Here is a 14,649-nt window from a genome sequence, read left to right on the forward strand (position 1 = left end):
CTAGTATATACCCAAGCCGTACCATACCTCAATTGAAACAATATTTTCTTCTACCACAGAGATAAAACTCATTTCACTAGACTTTCTTTTTTATTTTTTGTTTTATGCTTAGCATGATTTTAAAATTAAACTATGGTTTCTAAGTTATTTAATATATTGACATTTAATTTTGATTTATATCTTTAATTTTGGAATTAAATATTAATCATAGGTTGGACCTTAACAAATTAAACCATTTAATTAATTATTGCATTATCTAAATTAAAAATATTTTTTTTTACAAGCATACCAAGTCGTACCTGTACCTTATTTTTTTTGAATTTTACCGTATTAACGTATTTGTATCGTCTCAGTACCAATACTCGTATCCATACCCATACCTGTGCCCGTGCTTCATAGCTAGAAAGAATAACACAAATGCTAGCAGAGTAAGAAGGGGTGAGGAACAATCAGTCAGGCCCATTAAAATCAATGAAGCCAAAAAAAAAATAAAAAAGAAAGCAAAAGAAAAGAAAATTAAATTCTTGAATTCATGATTGACATCTTTAAAACATTTGAGGAAACAATATACTTACTTTTACAGGCAGATCAACTGGAAACAGATTTAGGCTACTGGGATTAAAACTGAATGAGCTGCAGAAAGGGAATGTGACAAGAAAAAGAAATTAGTGCCTTAGTGGTATGCAAATATGAATGAAAAGGTTGAATAAATAACGATATTCAAGATGTCTCCATTCAGTTGCTAATATTTAGTTAATAGACCCAATCATGCTTAAAAATTCAATCAAAGCTATTCTTAATCAACTAAAATCTACAAATAAGTGCATCATGCTAGAAATTACAGACAACAACACAAAAAAAACTAATCCATCCACAGCATGCATATCTTTATTTCCGTCTTTTCAACAGGAAAATAATGTTCTAAAGTGAGAAAAAAACAGGTACTAACTTGAAAATGTAAAATTCACTTCATTACATTTTATATATTTTTATAACATCTTTTAAGGCAGAAGCATATAAAGCGTAATTGAGTAAACATCTGTTAATTGGATTAAAAAAAACATAAAAAAGGATCCCACTATTGGATAAACCTACTAACACAACCATTTGCTTTGTACCTTCATGCCTTTACCACGCCAAGAACGACAATTGATGATTATGACTTCGAGGACTTTCTCCACCGACCATTCACCATTCATTCTTTGGGCATCCATGCGGCTATTGAAAAAATCTAAGACCTACAAAAATTAAAGATTATGCGGGAAGAAAATAAAGGGAAAAAGACGGATATACAACCTACAGTAAGAATGTTCTCAAGCACATACAGTAAAAATGTTCTCAAGCAGCTCATTAAAGCGAGGATGATTCCTGAAAGGCTGAAAGACCTCCTGCCTGTGCATAATCGCATATACAACCTGCTCCAATCCATACAAAGAAAAATACCCACAATATGAGAGGAGAGGGGTGGGGTAACCAAATCCAGATGCATATGGTCTCAGTGATAATGATGATGATACCTCAGGATTACGTGGAAGAGCGTAAGTCAGTATTGCATTTAATATTTCCAGAACAATCCTCAGGAAATCAGTATAAATATGCAATTCTGTTGACTGCAAGAAAAATATATGTTGATTTAGAAGAAAAATAATTTGGAAATGTAAGATAAGATCTAAATAGTAATGAAGCTAAAGGTATCGATTATGGTGACAACCATCTCTTTTAGAAGACTGTCTCCTCTTGGTTCACCATTCCCTATACGCATCTTATCATGTTTTAGCTCTGCTAATTTAGTGTACCTAACACACAACGTTTTAAAAAGATGATCAAATCAAAATCCCATAAAAGTAAAGATTCTATCAAAGTTATCAAGTATTCCACGTAAGAAAATAGATCAGGCTGCTCTATGGAAACAATAAGAGACATACTTGCGTGAGAGCATATCAAAGAGGCTAACGAGTCTCTGTGATGCATATGCACTCAAACGGTGGACATGGGGTGCCATGTTGGCCAAAATTGCAAGACAGTTTGTGTGGAGGTAAATATCCTGCATCAAATAAATATGTCAAACGCTACAGTAGGAAAGCCTCTGTAAAACCAACTGTTTCAGATACTTACCTACATCTCAACACACCCATCAATATATCCAATATGCAGGGTAAAGACTTACTTTCCAGTGTATTTACAAATGTTTGGTAAAAACTTACTTTCCAATGTATTTTCTGAATGTTACAATGTCTATTGACCATATAAATATAGACAAATCCATAGATATATTGAATGGCCCTAAAGATGCTAAGAACTGAGGCTCCATATCCTATGGAAAAAGTTCATTTATCTCTTGCCATCATTTAGACTGTATTTTTAATGTGACGAAGCTGGGGATGTTGCACCCTTCAAAAGAGATCTGTCTGTGCAATTAGAATTAGGATAAGTTACATGACATGTGACAGACAACCAAAGTTATTAGCCCAAATATGAGCAACTATGTAGGAAGAGATTGTCCTTTGTCCTTTTGCATTTAAGGTTTCTATAATAAATGTTCATTATTGTTATGATGATTTGCCATTAATTTTATACAAGTAGATATATGAAATGTTAAATAAGCAATGGAGTGACAAGAAGACTTAATAATATTCTAACGGTACTGTAATTTTCATCATTAATTTGTAGTATTTTTTTTTTTTTTTTTTTTTGAGTGAAGGGGGGCATCAACTAGATAACTACAAATAAAAATAGTCAAAGAAATTCTGCCCACGGTGAAAAGATACTACATTTCCATCGGAGGTAATTCTTGTATTTTAGAATTGTTAATATATCAGAATGTTTTACGTGTGGACTGATTATTTTCCCATGACATGTGTGATACCCCTGATCCGTAGTATGCTAATTGGTCCTTAATTTGAGTATGATTATGTGTTTAATATGATTTCATGTGCCATTGTGTGAAAATATGTGGTTTTGAATTTCTATCTGTTCACCGTAGGAATATCTGTTTGATTATCTGCTTTGGCGATTAAATTGAAGGCCCTATCGGCCACCAAAATCAAAATTTGTCATGCCATTGTGATTGGCATAATTTTTAGAGTCTACGGTGAGGTTTAATTGAAAAATTGATTCAGACCAGGTTAAGTTGATTTAATTAATGAATTAGTGCCCAAATAGTTATTATTATTAAATTGGGACCTAGTGGGATTTGTTGTATAGGAGCACTACACCCCAATTCCTCTCCTTTATTGTATTTTGGTTGATCTTGGACTCAAGATTAGAGAGAGGGCCGGTTATAGAGAGAGAAAGGGAGAGACTTGTGTAATTTTGGCTCAAGGCTTGGAAATTTGAAGATTAAGCTCAAGAATTGGCTAGAACTTGGGTGTTTAAGGCTCCTAGGTGAGTAATCATCCCTTGAATCATGGGTTTTTGTTTGCAGTTTGTAAATTCAGAGTTAAATGATGATAAAGAGCATGAATTGAGTGGATTTTGTTGTATTTGAAGTCAATAGAGGCATGCATGTAGGAAATTGCCATGAATTTCCATATTTGAACACAATGTGTATAATCCATGTTGAATCTTGTTTGAAATCTATGTATTTGGCCACCTCTTCACCAATTAAGTTGGGAATGATGAGCATCTCCCACATGCATATACAAATCATGGGAGTGTAAGTCTTGAATGTTTGAATTTGAGCATGTTGGTGATGAGTTGAGATAATTTGGGACATGCATGTAGATAATTCAAGAAATTGAGCTTCCTAATATTGTAATTTGGTATTGGTATCATGTTAGTATGCGTATATGTGATATTTGAGCCATTGCATGCAAGAAATGTTGTTTGAAAGTCAAATTGGAGCTCAAGAACACAATTTGGAAAACCCAGAAAATTGAGGTCCGCTCGAGCGGGAAACCAGCCGCTCGAGCGTGAATTTCGTGCTCCCAGTATTTTCTGCAGACCATGATATCTGCTCGAGCGGTGAAGTCCACGCTCGAGTGGGGAGCTATGTAAGATGGACTTCCGCTCGAGCGTCCAAGTTCCACGCTCGAGCGTAAAAATGACATAACCAGTACTTTTGCAGACCTCATGGGTCCGCTCGAGTGGGTAAGTTCACGCTCGAGCGGAGACCCTGTTTCTGAAAATTTTGTGTGATCGTTCTGTGCTTCATTTTCCGTTCTCTTTCACTTGCGAGCACTCTTAGGCATGCATTAAGCATTGTAATTGAGTTAAAGAGATAAGAATGAAGCCTAAAGAGGAATATGTAAATTAAAGAACGAATTGAATCGTTTGTGACCCATATGTGTTATATGATGTGTAGGGTCAAGCTCTAGGACAAATCCACGAGCCGATCACTGTGAGTAATATCGATGTTCTGAAGTTTGTCAATTGTCCAATTGCTTATTTCTTTGTAAGTTTGCTAGTTTGAATTATGGACAACCGATTGATATAAATAATTGGGCCGAAGGCCGATTTATATAAATAATTGGGCCAAAGGCCGATTGATATAAATGATTGGGCCGAAGGCCGATTGATATAAATGGTTGGGCCGAAGGCCGATTTGACAAGAATAAATGATTGTGGGCCGAAGGCTAATTGGCATGAATGATTGGGCCGAAGGCTGATTGACATAAATGGTTGGGCCAAAAGCCGTTTGACATAAATGAAAGTTTGACATGCATGAATGGGCCAGAGGCCAGATTGACATGAATGAAAGTTTGAAAGGCCTAAAGGCCAGTTTGAAATGAAAGTTTGAAAGGCCTAAAGGCCAGTTTGATATGAAAGTTTGAAAGGCCTAAAGGCCAGTTTGATATGGAAGTTTAAAAAGGCCAAAGGCCTGTTTGACACGAATAACAGTTTGACACTATTGAATTGGGCCCGAGGCCATATGATGTGTTCGGAACCGCAGTTACTTAACTTACATATGTCTATGTATGTATGTATTAGTAGAAATATAAATTGGGCCCAAGGCCGTTTGATGTATATTGTTCTAATGTGTATTCTTTATTTGATATTATTCACTGGGCTTTCGCTCACGCTCATTCATGTGTTTGTAGGTAAGCCAAGAGAAACCCGAACCCAGCCCCAGTGAAGTCTGTATGGAACAACTAAGGTTTTGAAGAGTCAGCCTTTGCGTCTCACGCACGAGACACGTTTTCGCCCTTCCGCCATTCTATGTTATTTTGTCATGTTGGCGAGGACTTTGGTGTACGTCTGTATATAGCTTTGTTTTGGTTGACTTAGATTTGAATGATTCTGTCTGTATAGAACTTTATGTTACTATACTTTCTGTTGTGAGTTTTTAACATATGTATGTATGGAATGTTATGATGTGCATATAAGCACGACTCTATGGACAAAGTTTTAAATTTGTTTCCTTTTGGCCCCTTTACTCTGATGAGTTTTGTCTCATTTGGTTTGAGGCCGTAGGTAATCTCGTGATTACTGGCCGGTTATGACCTTAACCCATAGGGGCGGGTTCGGGTCGTGACAACATAACTAATAAATTCCTTATCAGTATACCACATAATTTTGTTCCTCTATTAATGTGTGTTCATGTAAGTCTTAAAAGGGAAATTGCCTGAACTCACAAATTTTCCACACACACAAAATATATATATATTTAAGAAATTAAAAAATATATATATATATCTTTACTTAGCATCAACATTAAAATTGATATATCTGAATTTTAAGATCTCAACAAATCTCCAAAAATTCATATTGTAAGCATTGACAAATTTTGACAACAAGCACGTATGAGACAATCTTCTTTTCATGGGTCATACAAATCGATCTCAATTTTGGTGACTAACGCCATTTTAGTTGCCAATTCTACTACTTTCAGCGACGAAAAATGAAGTTTTAGTCGCCAAAAACGCTTTTTCTTGTAGTGGTAGCTTGGATAGGTTGTAATTCACAGTCCTTATCAGAATTATGATCATCATGGAACCAAGAGAAGTTTGATGGAGCAGGCGTTCTTGGTACCATGAAACACTTGGCAACATCTGTTCAAATAAATAAGATGTTAATATGATCTTTATATAATCCAGTTTGAAAGAAATATTGAGAGAGTGATTGAAAGAGCTAATACGCTCTGTAATTCAAAAATGTGTATTAAACCTGAAGAGAAGGCTCCATTATATAGGAGAGCTGATACAACATCATTATGATACTACAGCATGAAAGAAAACATATAGAAATAAAAAGCAGCCGAAAGCAAAGCATCTAATGAGAAGGTACTACCTATACAACTAAGCAGAGCACTACAACAAAGCATCTGATGGAGAAGCACTAACTAATATATATATTAAATATATATTAATGATATAAGCATGCAGCTGGTATTATTATATTAACAATAGCTTGATTTCCAACACTCCCCCTCAAGCTACGTTGTAGATGTTAATCAATCCCAATTTTTCCGTCAGATCTTCGAAGTTAACTCGAGCTAGAGCTTTTGTGAGAATGTCAGCCTTTTAGCAGTTTGTTGGAGTGTAGCTGACTTGAAAAACTCCTTCTTCAATCTTTTCCTTGATAAAGTGTCGATCTATCTCCACGTGTTTAGTTCGATCATGATGAACTGGATTCTTAGCTATACTGATGGCGGCTTGGTTGTCGCAGTATAAAACCATGGGATGCTCAGATGGAACCCGTAATTCTTCTAACAGCCTGTTCAACCAGATTCCCTCACAGACACCTAGTGCCATAGCACGAAATTCTGCCTCAGCACTACTACGGGCTACCACTGACTGTTTCTTGCTTCGCCATGTAACCGCGTTCCCCCAAACAAACGAACAATAGCCAGAAGTTGATCTTCGATCAGTCAATGAACCTACCCAATCTGCATCTGAAAAAATCTCAATTTTTCTATTTATTGTTGTTTGGAAAAAGAGACCCTTTCCCGGTGTCCTTTTTAGGTACCTCAATATTCTGATCACAGCAGTCATGTGTTTTTTGGTTGGATTATTCATGAATTGACTGACCACACTAACAGAGAAGTCGATGTCTGGCCTTGTATGAGAAAGATAAATGAGTTTTCCCACAAGACGTTGATATCTCCCTTTATCACTTGGTGCACTACCGTCACTCTCTTTCAGTTTGATAGTTGTGTCCATAGGTGTTTCTGCCGGCTTGCATCCTAGCATCCCTGTTTCATTCAGTAAGTCTAGAACGTATTTACGTTGTGAGACTGCTATACCTTTCTTTGACCTAGCAATCTCCATTCCAAGAAAGTACTTAAGGTTTCCAAGATCTTTAATCTCAAATTCCTTTGTTAGGAATTTTTTAAGTAAGCCAATTTCCTCTTCATGATCACTTGTTAGAATTATGTCATCCACATAAACAATGATAATTGCCAATTTCCCTCCTAGGGAGTGCTTCACAAATAATGTATGATCGGATTGACATTGAACAAAACCGTACCCTTTCACTACCTAACTGAACCGTTCAAACCAGGCCCTAGGAGATTGTTTGAGACCATACAAGGATTTTCGGAGTCTACAAACTTTGTTAAAATTTGATGTCGTCTCAAGTCCAGCAGGAATGTCCATGTAAACTTCTTCCTCTAAGTCACCATTGAGAAAGGCATTTTTCACATCAAGTTGGTGAAGTGACCAATCGAGATTAGCTGCCAAGGATAAAAGTACACGAACAGTGTTGAGCTTGGCAACTGGAGCAAAGGTTTCTTGATAGTCAATGCCATAGGATTGGGAGAATCCTTTGGCGACCAACCGAGCTTTATAATGTTCTACATTACCATCTGCCTAGTGCTTTACTGTGAAAATCCACTTACACCCAACTGGTTTCTTACCTCTTGGAAGATCAGTAATTGCCCAAGTACCATTCTTTTCTAGAGCCCGAACTTCCTCATTGACTGCCGCCTTCCACTTCGGATACTTGAAAGCTTCCTGAATATTCCGAGGAATGGGTATCTCCGTGATGCTAGAAGTGAAAGCACGAAACGAAGGTGATAGCTTATCATAAGAAATAAAGTTCCCAATGGGATGCTGAGTACATGATCTAACTCCTTTTCTCCAAGCTATGGGCATATTAAGAATACTATTTTCTAACTCAGAATTATCAGTACTATCTGTGGGAGGAATATTGTCACCTGGAATGTTGCTTGGATTAGAACCCGGTTCAGCCTCATGGGATTGTTGAAAAAGTGCTCCTTCCTCTGTTTCCTCTTGGATGTGCTCATTATCCTACAAGTCAACAATGAACTCGGAATTTTCGGCAGGTAAAGATTGATTCAATGACTCAGGAGGTGTGGGATTTTTGGTGGTGATGGATGGCTCACTAAATGACTCAAGGGTCCAAAATTGATATTCCTGGGTTGGAGTCTCCCCCTGAATAACGATTTTAGGGTAGTAAGACTGGGTTTCAAAAAATGTGGCATCCATGGAATTGTAGAATTTCCTTGTGACCGGAGAGTAACACTTATACCCTTTTTGATGTGATGAATACCCAATGAAGATACACTTGAGCGACTTGGGATCAAGTTTACTTCGATACTGTTGATGGATATGAACAAAGACAGAGCACCCAAAAATTTTTGATGGGATGGTGGAGATGAGGCGAGTAGTTGGAAAGGATTTTAGGAGAAGTTGACAAGGAGTTTGGAATTGTAGTACCCTAGATGGCATCCTATTGATAAGGTAGGCTGCTGTAAGAACAGCTTCCCCCCAGAAGAATTGTGGAACATTTGTGGAAAACATTAGCGATCTAGTAACATCTAACAAATGCCTATTTTTCCGTTCAACGATGCCGTTTTGTTGTGGGGTGTCAACACATGAACATAAGTGAACTATCCCTTCTTTGGCTAAAAATTCTCCTAGAATGGAGTTGAAATAGTCCCGAGCATTATCAGACTTTAGAATTTGGATTTTTGACTGGAATTGTGTCTGAATCATAATTTGAAAATTTTTGAAGATTTGGCTTGTTTCAGATTTGTCTTTCATGAGGAAGACCCAGGTTAATCTAGTATGATAATCTATGAATGAGACAAACCACCTAGTACCAGTTACATTTTTTATTCTTGATGGACCCCAGATATCACTATGAATTAGTGAGAATGGACGAGACGCTTTATAGGATTGAATGGGAAAATGGGACCGTACATGCTTAGACAATTGACAGATTTCACAATCAAAAGGTTTTGGAGTTTTAAATAATGAAGGAAATAAATGCTTGAGATACATAACATTAAAATGACCTGAGCGATAGTGCCACAACATAATTGCTTTATCATTATTTTGACACGAAACCAAAAAAGAACTACCACGAATTGCCGTTTGAGGTTGTTCCTGTGGATAGTGGCGTTCCTTAAGGATGTAGAGTCCAGAGCATTCCTCAGCATTGCCAATCGTCTTCCCCAAATCCAAATCCTGAAATTCACAATGAGTGGAGAAAAAATTAGTAACACACCTCTTTTCCTTAGTGAGTTTACTAATTGACAATAAATTACAGTCCAAGTCAAGAACAAGGAGAACAGAGTTGAGAATAAGATTCCTAGACAGCACAACTGAACCTATACCGGCAACCTTTCATAGTGAACCATCTACTATTCGGACCGTTAAATTATTTTGACATGAGCTATATGTATCAAAAATTGTTGCCTCTCCCGTCATATGATCAGATGCTCCTGAGTCCATAATCCAAGGTTTTTTACGTTTCTTACAAACAGTAAAGGCGTTCAAAGAATTACCTTTGTGAGCCAAGGTTCCGGATCCAATGATGTGGTTGGAAGACGAACCAGATTGTGACTGTAGTAGTTTCTGGAGCATCTCCATTTGCTCCTTGGTGAAAGGGCTTGCTTCAGGTTGTGGTGATAGTTCATTTGTACCTACATGATTACCTCGTCCTTCTTTCTCAAGAGGCTGACGTGGCTTCCAATCTGCTGGCTTTCCATGAATCTTCCAGCAAGTTTCTCTCGAGTGACCCGGCTTTCTGCAATGATCACACCAAGGCCTACCTCCTTTATTTTTCTGACGGTTGTCAATAGGAGCCAATTGAGTCTTAAGAGCCGAGCTTTCTACCATATTCAGTTGTTGATGGGATCCCATCATGAGTTTTTTCCGACTTTCTTCGCGACGGACTTCAGAGAATGCCTCTCTAAGGCTAGGTAGCGGTTTTACTCCCATAATTCTTCCTCTGATTTCATCAAGATTTGTGTTCAATCCTAACAAGAATGTAAACACACGCTTCCCTTTGACAATCATTTTATACAACAAACCATCAGCAACATACTGCCAGTTATGAACCTCAAACGTATCAAGTTGACGCCATAGACGAGTAAGGGTATTGAAATATTCAGTTACCGTAAGATTGTCTTCACGTAAATCGTGGAGGGAGCTTTCAAGCTAGATGATTTCAGATGTGTTTTCCTTGTTTGAAAACGTTTCTTTTGCCATGTCCCAGATCTCTTTGGCAATATCAAATGACAGAAAATTTTCGCCAATGTCAGTGGTCATAGAGTTGACGAGCCATGACATGACCATGTTATTTTCAGCTATCCACCTTTTGTAGGTTGATGCTGTGGTTTCTGGTAGTGCTGAGGCTCCGGTGATGTAGTCGTCTTTCTCCTTTCCCCGTATAAACATTAATATGGATTGAGACCATTGCAAATAATTTTGCCCATTCAGTTTATGGGCGGTGATCGGAAGATGAGAGGTTTCCATTTGATGAGAGGATAAAGATGATGAGATGATAATATCAGAAGAAGAGGAGGATGAGTCGATAGCCATTCCAAAAGCTGGACCGTATTTAGGCATGAAATAGAAGGATATATTTGAGTAGAAGAGAGAGACAAAAAAAAATTTAAAACAGAAAACTCGAATACTGACTGAAGAGGCGAAATGATGAGACAGGATTACACCTGCTCTGATACCATGAAAGAAATATTGAGAGAGTGATTGAAAGAGCTAATACGCTCTGTAATTCAAAAATGTGTATTAAACCTGAAGAGAAGGCTCCATTATATAGGAGAGCTGATACAACATCATTATGATACTACAGCATGAAAGAAAACATATAGAAATAAAAAGCAGCTGAAAGCGAAGCATCTGATGAGAAGGTACTACCTATACAACTAAGCATCTGATGGAGAAGCACTAACTAATATATATATTAAATATATATTAATGATATAAGCATGCAGCTGGTATTATTATATTAACAATAGCTTGATTTCCAACACAGTTAAATGATAGCCTAAAGAGGCAGTGCTCACCAGCTTGTGAATACTGGCATTAAAAGAGGAATCTTGACTAAGTATTAGCAGAATAATCAGCACCATGTAGATTTGATTGGATGTCCCTTTTGAAGCATTATACAGTGTTGCCAGCATGGGCATCAACTGTTGATTTCATTGCATAATGCAAATCAAATTAGGATATGTGGCATTTATGTTACGTAAACTACTAAAAATGATGACTGCTCATAAGATTTTGTAGTTACCATTGTACACAAAATTTTGTAAATTATGTCCATAACATCACTTATCTGACAAGTAATAACCATTATTCTTTTTTTTTTACTTTTTTTCTAAAAATTTTATTTTATCTCTTGCCAAGGTTACCACACAACAATAGGTGGGCTAACTAAATACAAATAAGATGGAAATGATAGCTGCCACTCCATGCCAGTGTATCCAAATCTGTTCGCACCAAGACATACTCCAGAAAATCTGAGTTCCCATGCACTAATGAGTAAAGCAGTAAGATAGCAGTTTCATCAGCCAAGTACCTGAGGAGACAGTAGTCACAAAACCAATAAATTTACTTAAAGGATAAACAAATAGATAATACAATTTGATGATATGCACATAAAGTTTTTAACGGTGAATGCATTATGCTAGGCACTTTACCCCATGTGACGCAAGGTATAAGCCTCAAGGCGTAAACATTTTGAATTTTTATATTTAGTAAACAACTAAAATATGTTAAAATATTGTAAATTAAATATAAAAGTGCAAATACATTTTGTCTCAAAGCATCAAACATTTCACTCCAGAGAAGGAAGCTTGCACTCTTTACACGTAAAATCAACATTCTTAGCTTTAGTTTTCAAGCCTTAGATTTGTGTTTTTTCTTGGTCAATAATTTACATGTTTTTTCTCATGAATATAGTTACAAAAGGAGTTCTTTTTATGTTTAAATAATGTATTAGACTAAGTTTAACAACAATCCAAGATCAAGATCTCCATATGCACAAGCCTTTGAGGAGTGTCACCTAAAAATAAAGCCTCAAGGCAAGCCTCGATAATGCGTTTTAAAACTTTGTATGAGAGAGAATAGAGCAATAGCATTTTCTACGTTTTTTCATTTTCATTTCTTTTAGATGGATGAGATAGGTCAGGTCATGCTGCTCAAAGACCAACCTCAGTTAATAAAAAAAACACTCTTAGCAATCGTCAAGAAAGAATTAAAGGGGGAAATGATTAATATAGTGCATGAGGCAATATGGAGCCTAAAAAAGACATTTCAAAAACATTTAAAGCTAACATGGTCTCATACATATTATCCGTAACTACAAAATGCTTAACATTAGTAATACTATGGGGCCCCACAGGACATCACAGTATCATATTACTTGCATTACTTGCACCAACAGGCACAGAACAAGAGGATTCTATTAAGGAATCTGTAACTTGAATTACAACCAAGATTCTAATCTAGTTTATCAAAGAAAGAAAAGAAAATCTATGAATGTAATCCAAGGATGCCAACAAAGGATTAAAAAGGTAAGCAACCAAATTAAAACTCTAGCATTTAGATTTTGGATCTATTTTTTCATATACTAAAATAATCGTAATACAGATACTCACATGCCAAGAGTATTAAAGAGGGAAGCAAAAGGTAATCTCACAAGTGGACCATAGTGTGCATTCCCCTCAATATCAACGCGATCAACTGCAAGCAGTGGACTGGTTTACTTAGCAGTGCACAAAATAAGCCCCATAACAATCAAACGATTACAATTTTGAGAACCTTACATTCAATATCCCTAACATTCTCTAAGGCCTTGCAATAAGAGTTTTCAGAAAAATATGTATTTTCTTTGAGAAGAAAATCTGAAGTGGCACTGTCATCGCTTTTATCTTTTAGAGTCTCCTCCATAACACATTTACGATAATAAATAAGAATAAGTAACACATGAAGACTGCTGTCTGCCAAAGGCCTTTTGGTAGCTTCACCACTTGAACTGATAAAGAAATTAAATGGCGATAGCACAAAACTTGCTGCAAGACAATCATAAAATTCACAAACTTCTGTCAGTAAAATAAGTCAAAATAATAAATAAACAGAAGAAAAAGACTCCAATGGTAAAAGGGGAAAAAAACTAGAAACAAACAACAACAATCTAGTGAAATTTATGAAACATTGCATCCAAATGACTCTGAACAACACTATGCTATTTTGATGACAAATGGCATAGCTATGATGCATACTGCATATTAACAGAATAAAACCATACCAGCTGACTACTTGTAAAAAATGAGCATTATCAAATAAACCACCATACCAGCTGCAGAACCAACTCTCTGTAAAACACCGAGCTGATTTCCTTCAGAAAACATGTCATAAGATGTAATATTTAAGGCGAAGTGAGGTCGCATGATGTAATTAAGTAGCAGTTTGTGAACAACCAAACCAACAAAAGAGCTTTCCTGAAAATGTAATAGCAAATTGACAGAACAGCAATACCCGTTAAAAGAACTGCAGATTTTGGACGAGCTAAAAAAAGTCAAAAGTTCTTGTCACCTGGACCATTGCCATATCAATGAATGGGTGAATATCCTTGGGTCCTGGTGATGGCCCAGAAAGAAGCTGAGTTGGCATGGCTACGAGCATGAAGTTAAGCAGCTCTTGGTGTAGGAGATATGTATTGGGACTAGCCAAAAATTTATAAGAAAATTAAATAAAATCAGGAAGATGATAAATACAAAATCACAGCACTAATAAACATAGAGGATAATCTATCACATACCTTACATTTACTTTGCCAATAAAGCTAAGCACACTATGCATTACAAGATTTTCAATATTTCGACCTGCAGTGCAAAACCCAAGGTCTCTTAAAGCGATGGAAATGAAAATCATAAAAAACATTTACAACACACTGGTAAACTGAAAGTTGGAAGAAAATATAAAAAGATCTCTAAAAAGATGGAGTTCAAATGTCAAGAAAGCCAAGAGGTCCCTAATCTGGTTGCCATCAAATATTAAGAGCCTTTTAACAACTGAAATCTGTCATGAAATTAGAGTTGACAAATCAAAGTGAGCCCTGAACTTTTTTTAAGGCTCTATTTAGCTGTCAAGAATTAATTTCTGAATTGAAGTTTTTTTAAATTTTTTTTTATAAATAATTTCTGAATTGAAGTTTATGAAAGCAAAATTTGAGAATGTACACTGGTTCTTAATTTAAAGTTATTTGCTTGCTTCAACTTCAAGCAACATCAAAATATTAGGTCTGTCTCTAAATTACAGAATTCAATGCAAACTTTAAGGGTCTGTTTGAAAATAAGGCGAAATGATGCCAGGGGTGGGAGGGAAATCAGCACGTGTTTCAAAAAATTTCCCAGAAGCAGGTCATTTCAAGAAACTTAAGGAAGCACCTTTTGCAATTTTAATTAAAGTTTTAAAAGGCTTTACTAAGGCTCGC

General features: G+C 36.4%; 1 protein-coding gene across 1 annotated transcript; it reads right to left on the reverse strand.

Annotated features, from left to right (window-relative positions):
* Positions 1 to 979: 979 nt before the first annotated feature.
* On the reverse strand, positions 980 to 14,096 carry LOC114258033 (uncharacterized). The gene is made up of 14 exons (XM_028197879.2): positions 13,975 to 14,096; positions 13,749 to 13,878; positions 13,510 to 13,654; positions 12,980 to 13,225; positions 12,812 to 12,896; positions 11,628 to 11,730; positions 11,216 to 11,341; positions 5,865 to 5,990; positions 1,926 to 2,044; positions 1,712 to 1,796; positions 1,518 to 1,610; positions 1,326 to 1,415; positions 1,119 to 1,238; positions 980 to 1,039 (listed from the first exon to the last, which is right to left on the reverse strand). The coding sequence occupies exons 1-14, from the start codon at positions 14,094 to 14,096 to the stop codon at positions 980 to 982; spliced, it is 1,650 nt and encodes a 549-aa protein (XP_028053680.2).
* Positions 14,097 to 14,649: the final 553 nt, after the last annotated feature.

The sequence above is a fragment of the Camellia sinensis genome, chromosome 12 (genome assembly GCF_055761805.1).
Source record: "Camellia sinensis isolate YWXY chromosome 12, ASM5576180v1, whole genome shotgun sequence".
NCBI classification, from domain to species: Eukaryota; Viridiplantae; Streptophyta; class Magnoliopsida; order Ericales; family Theaceae; genus Camellia; species Camellia sinensis.

Bases quoted from the DNA above. Each gene is read 5' to 3' on its own strand.
- LOC114258033 (XM_028197879.2), bottom strand. From the start codon at position 14,096: ATGTTTTTTATGATTTTCATTTCCATCGCTTTAAGAGACCTTGGGTTT. The intron at 5,991-11,215 runs GTGAGCACTGCC...TTATTTGAACAG, and splicing joins ATGCCAGTATTCACAAGCTG to ATGTTGCCAAGTGTTTCATG. The intron at 1,611-1,711 runs GTTGTCACCATA...TTTTTCTTGCAG, and splicing joins ACAGTCTTCTAAAAGAGATG to TCAACAGAATTGCATATTTA.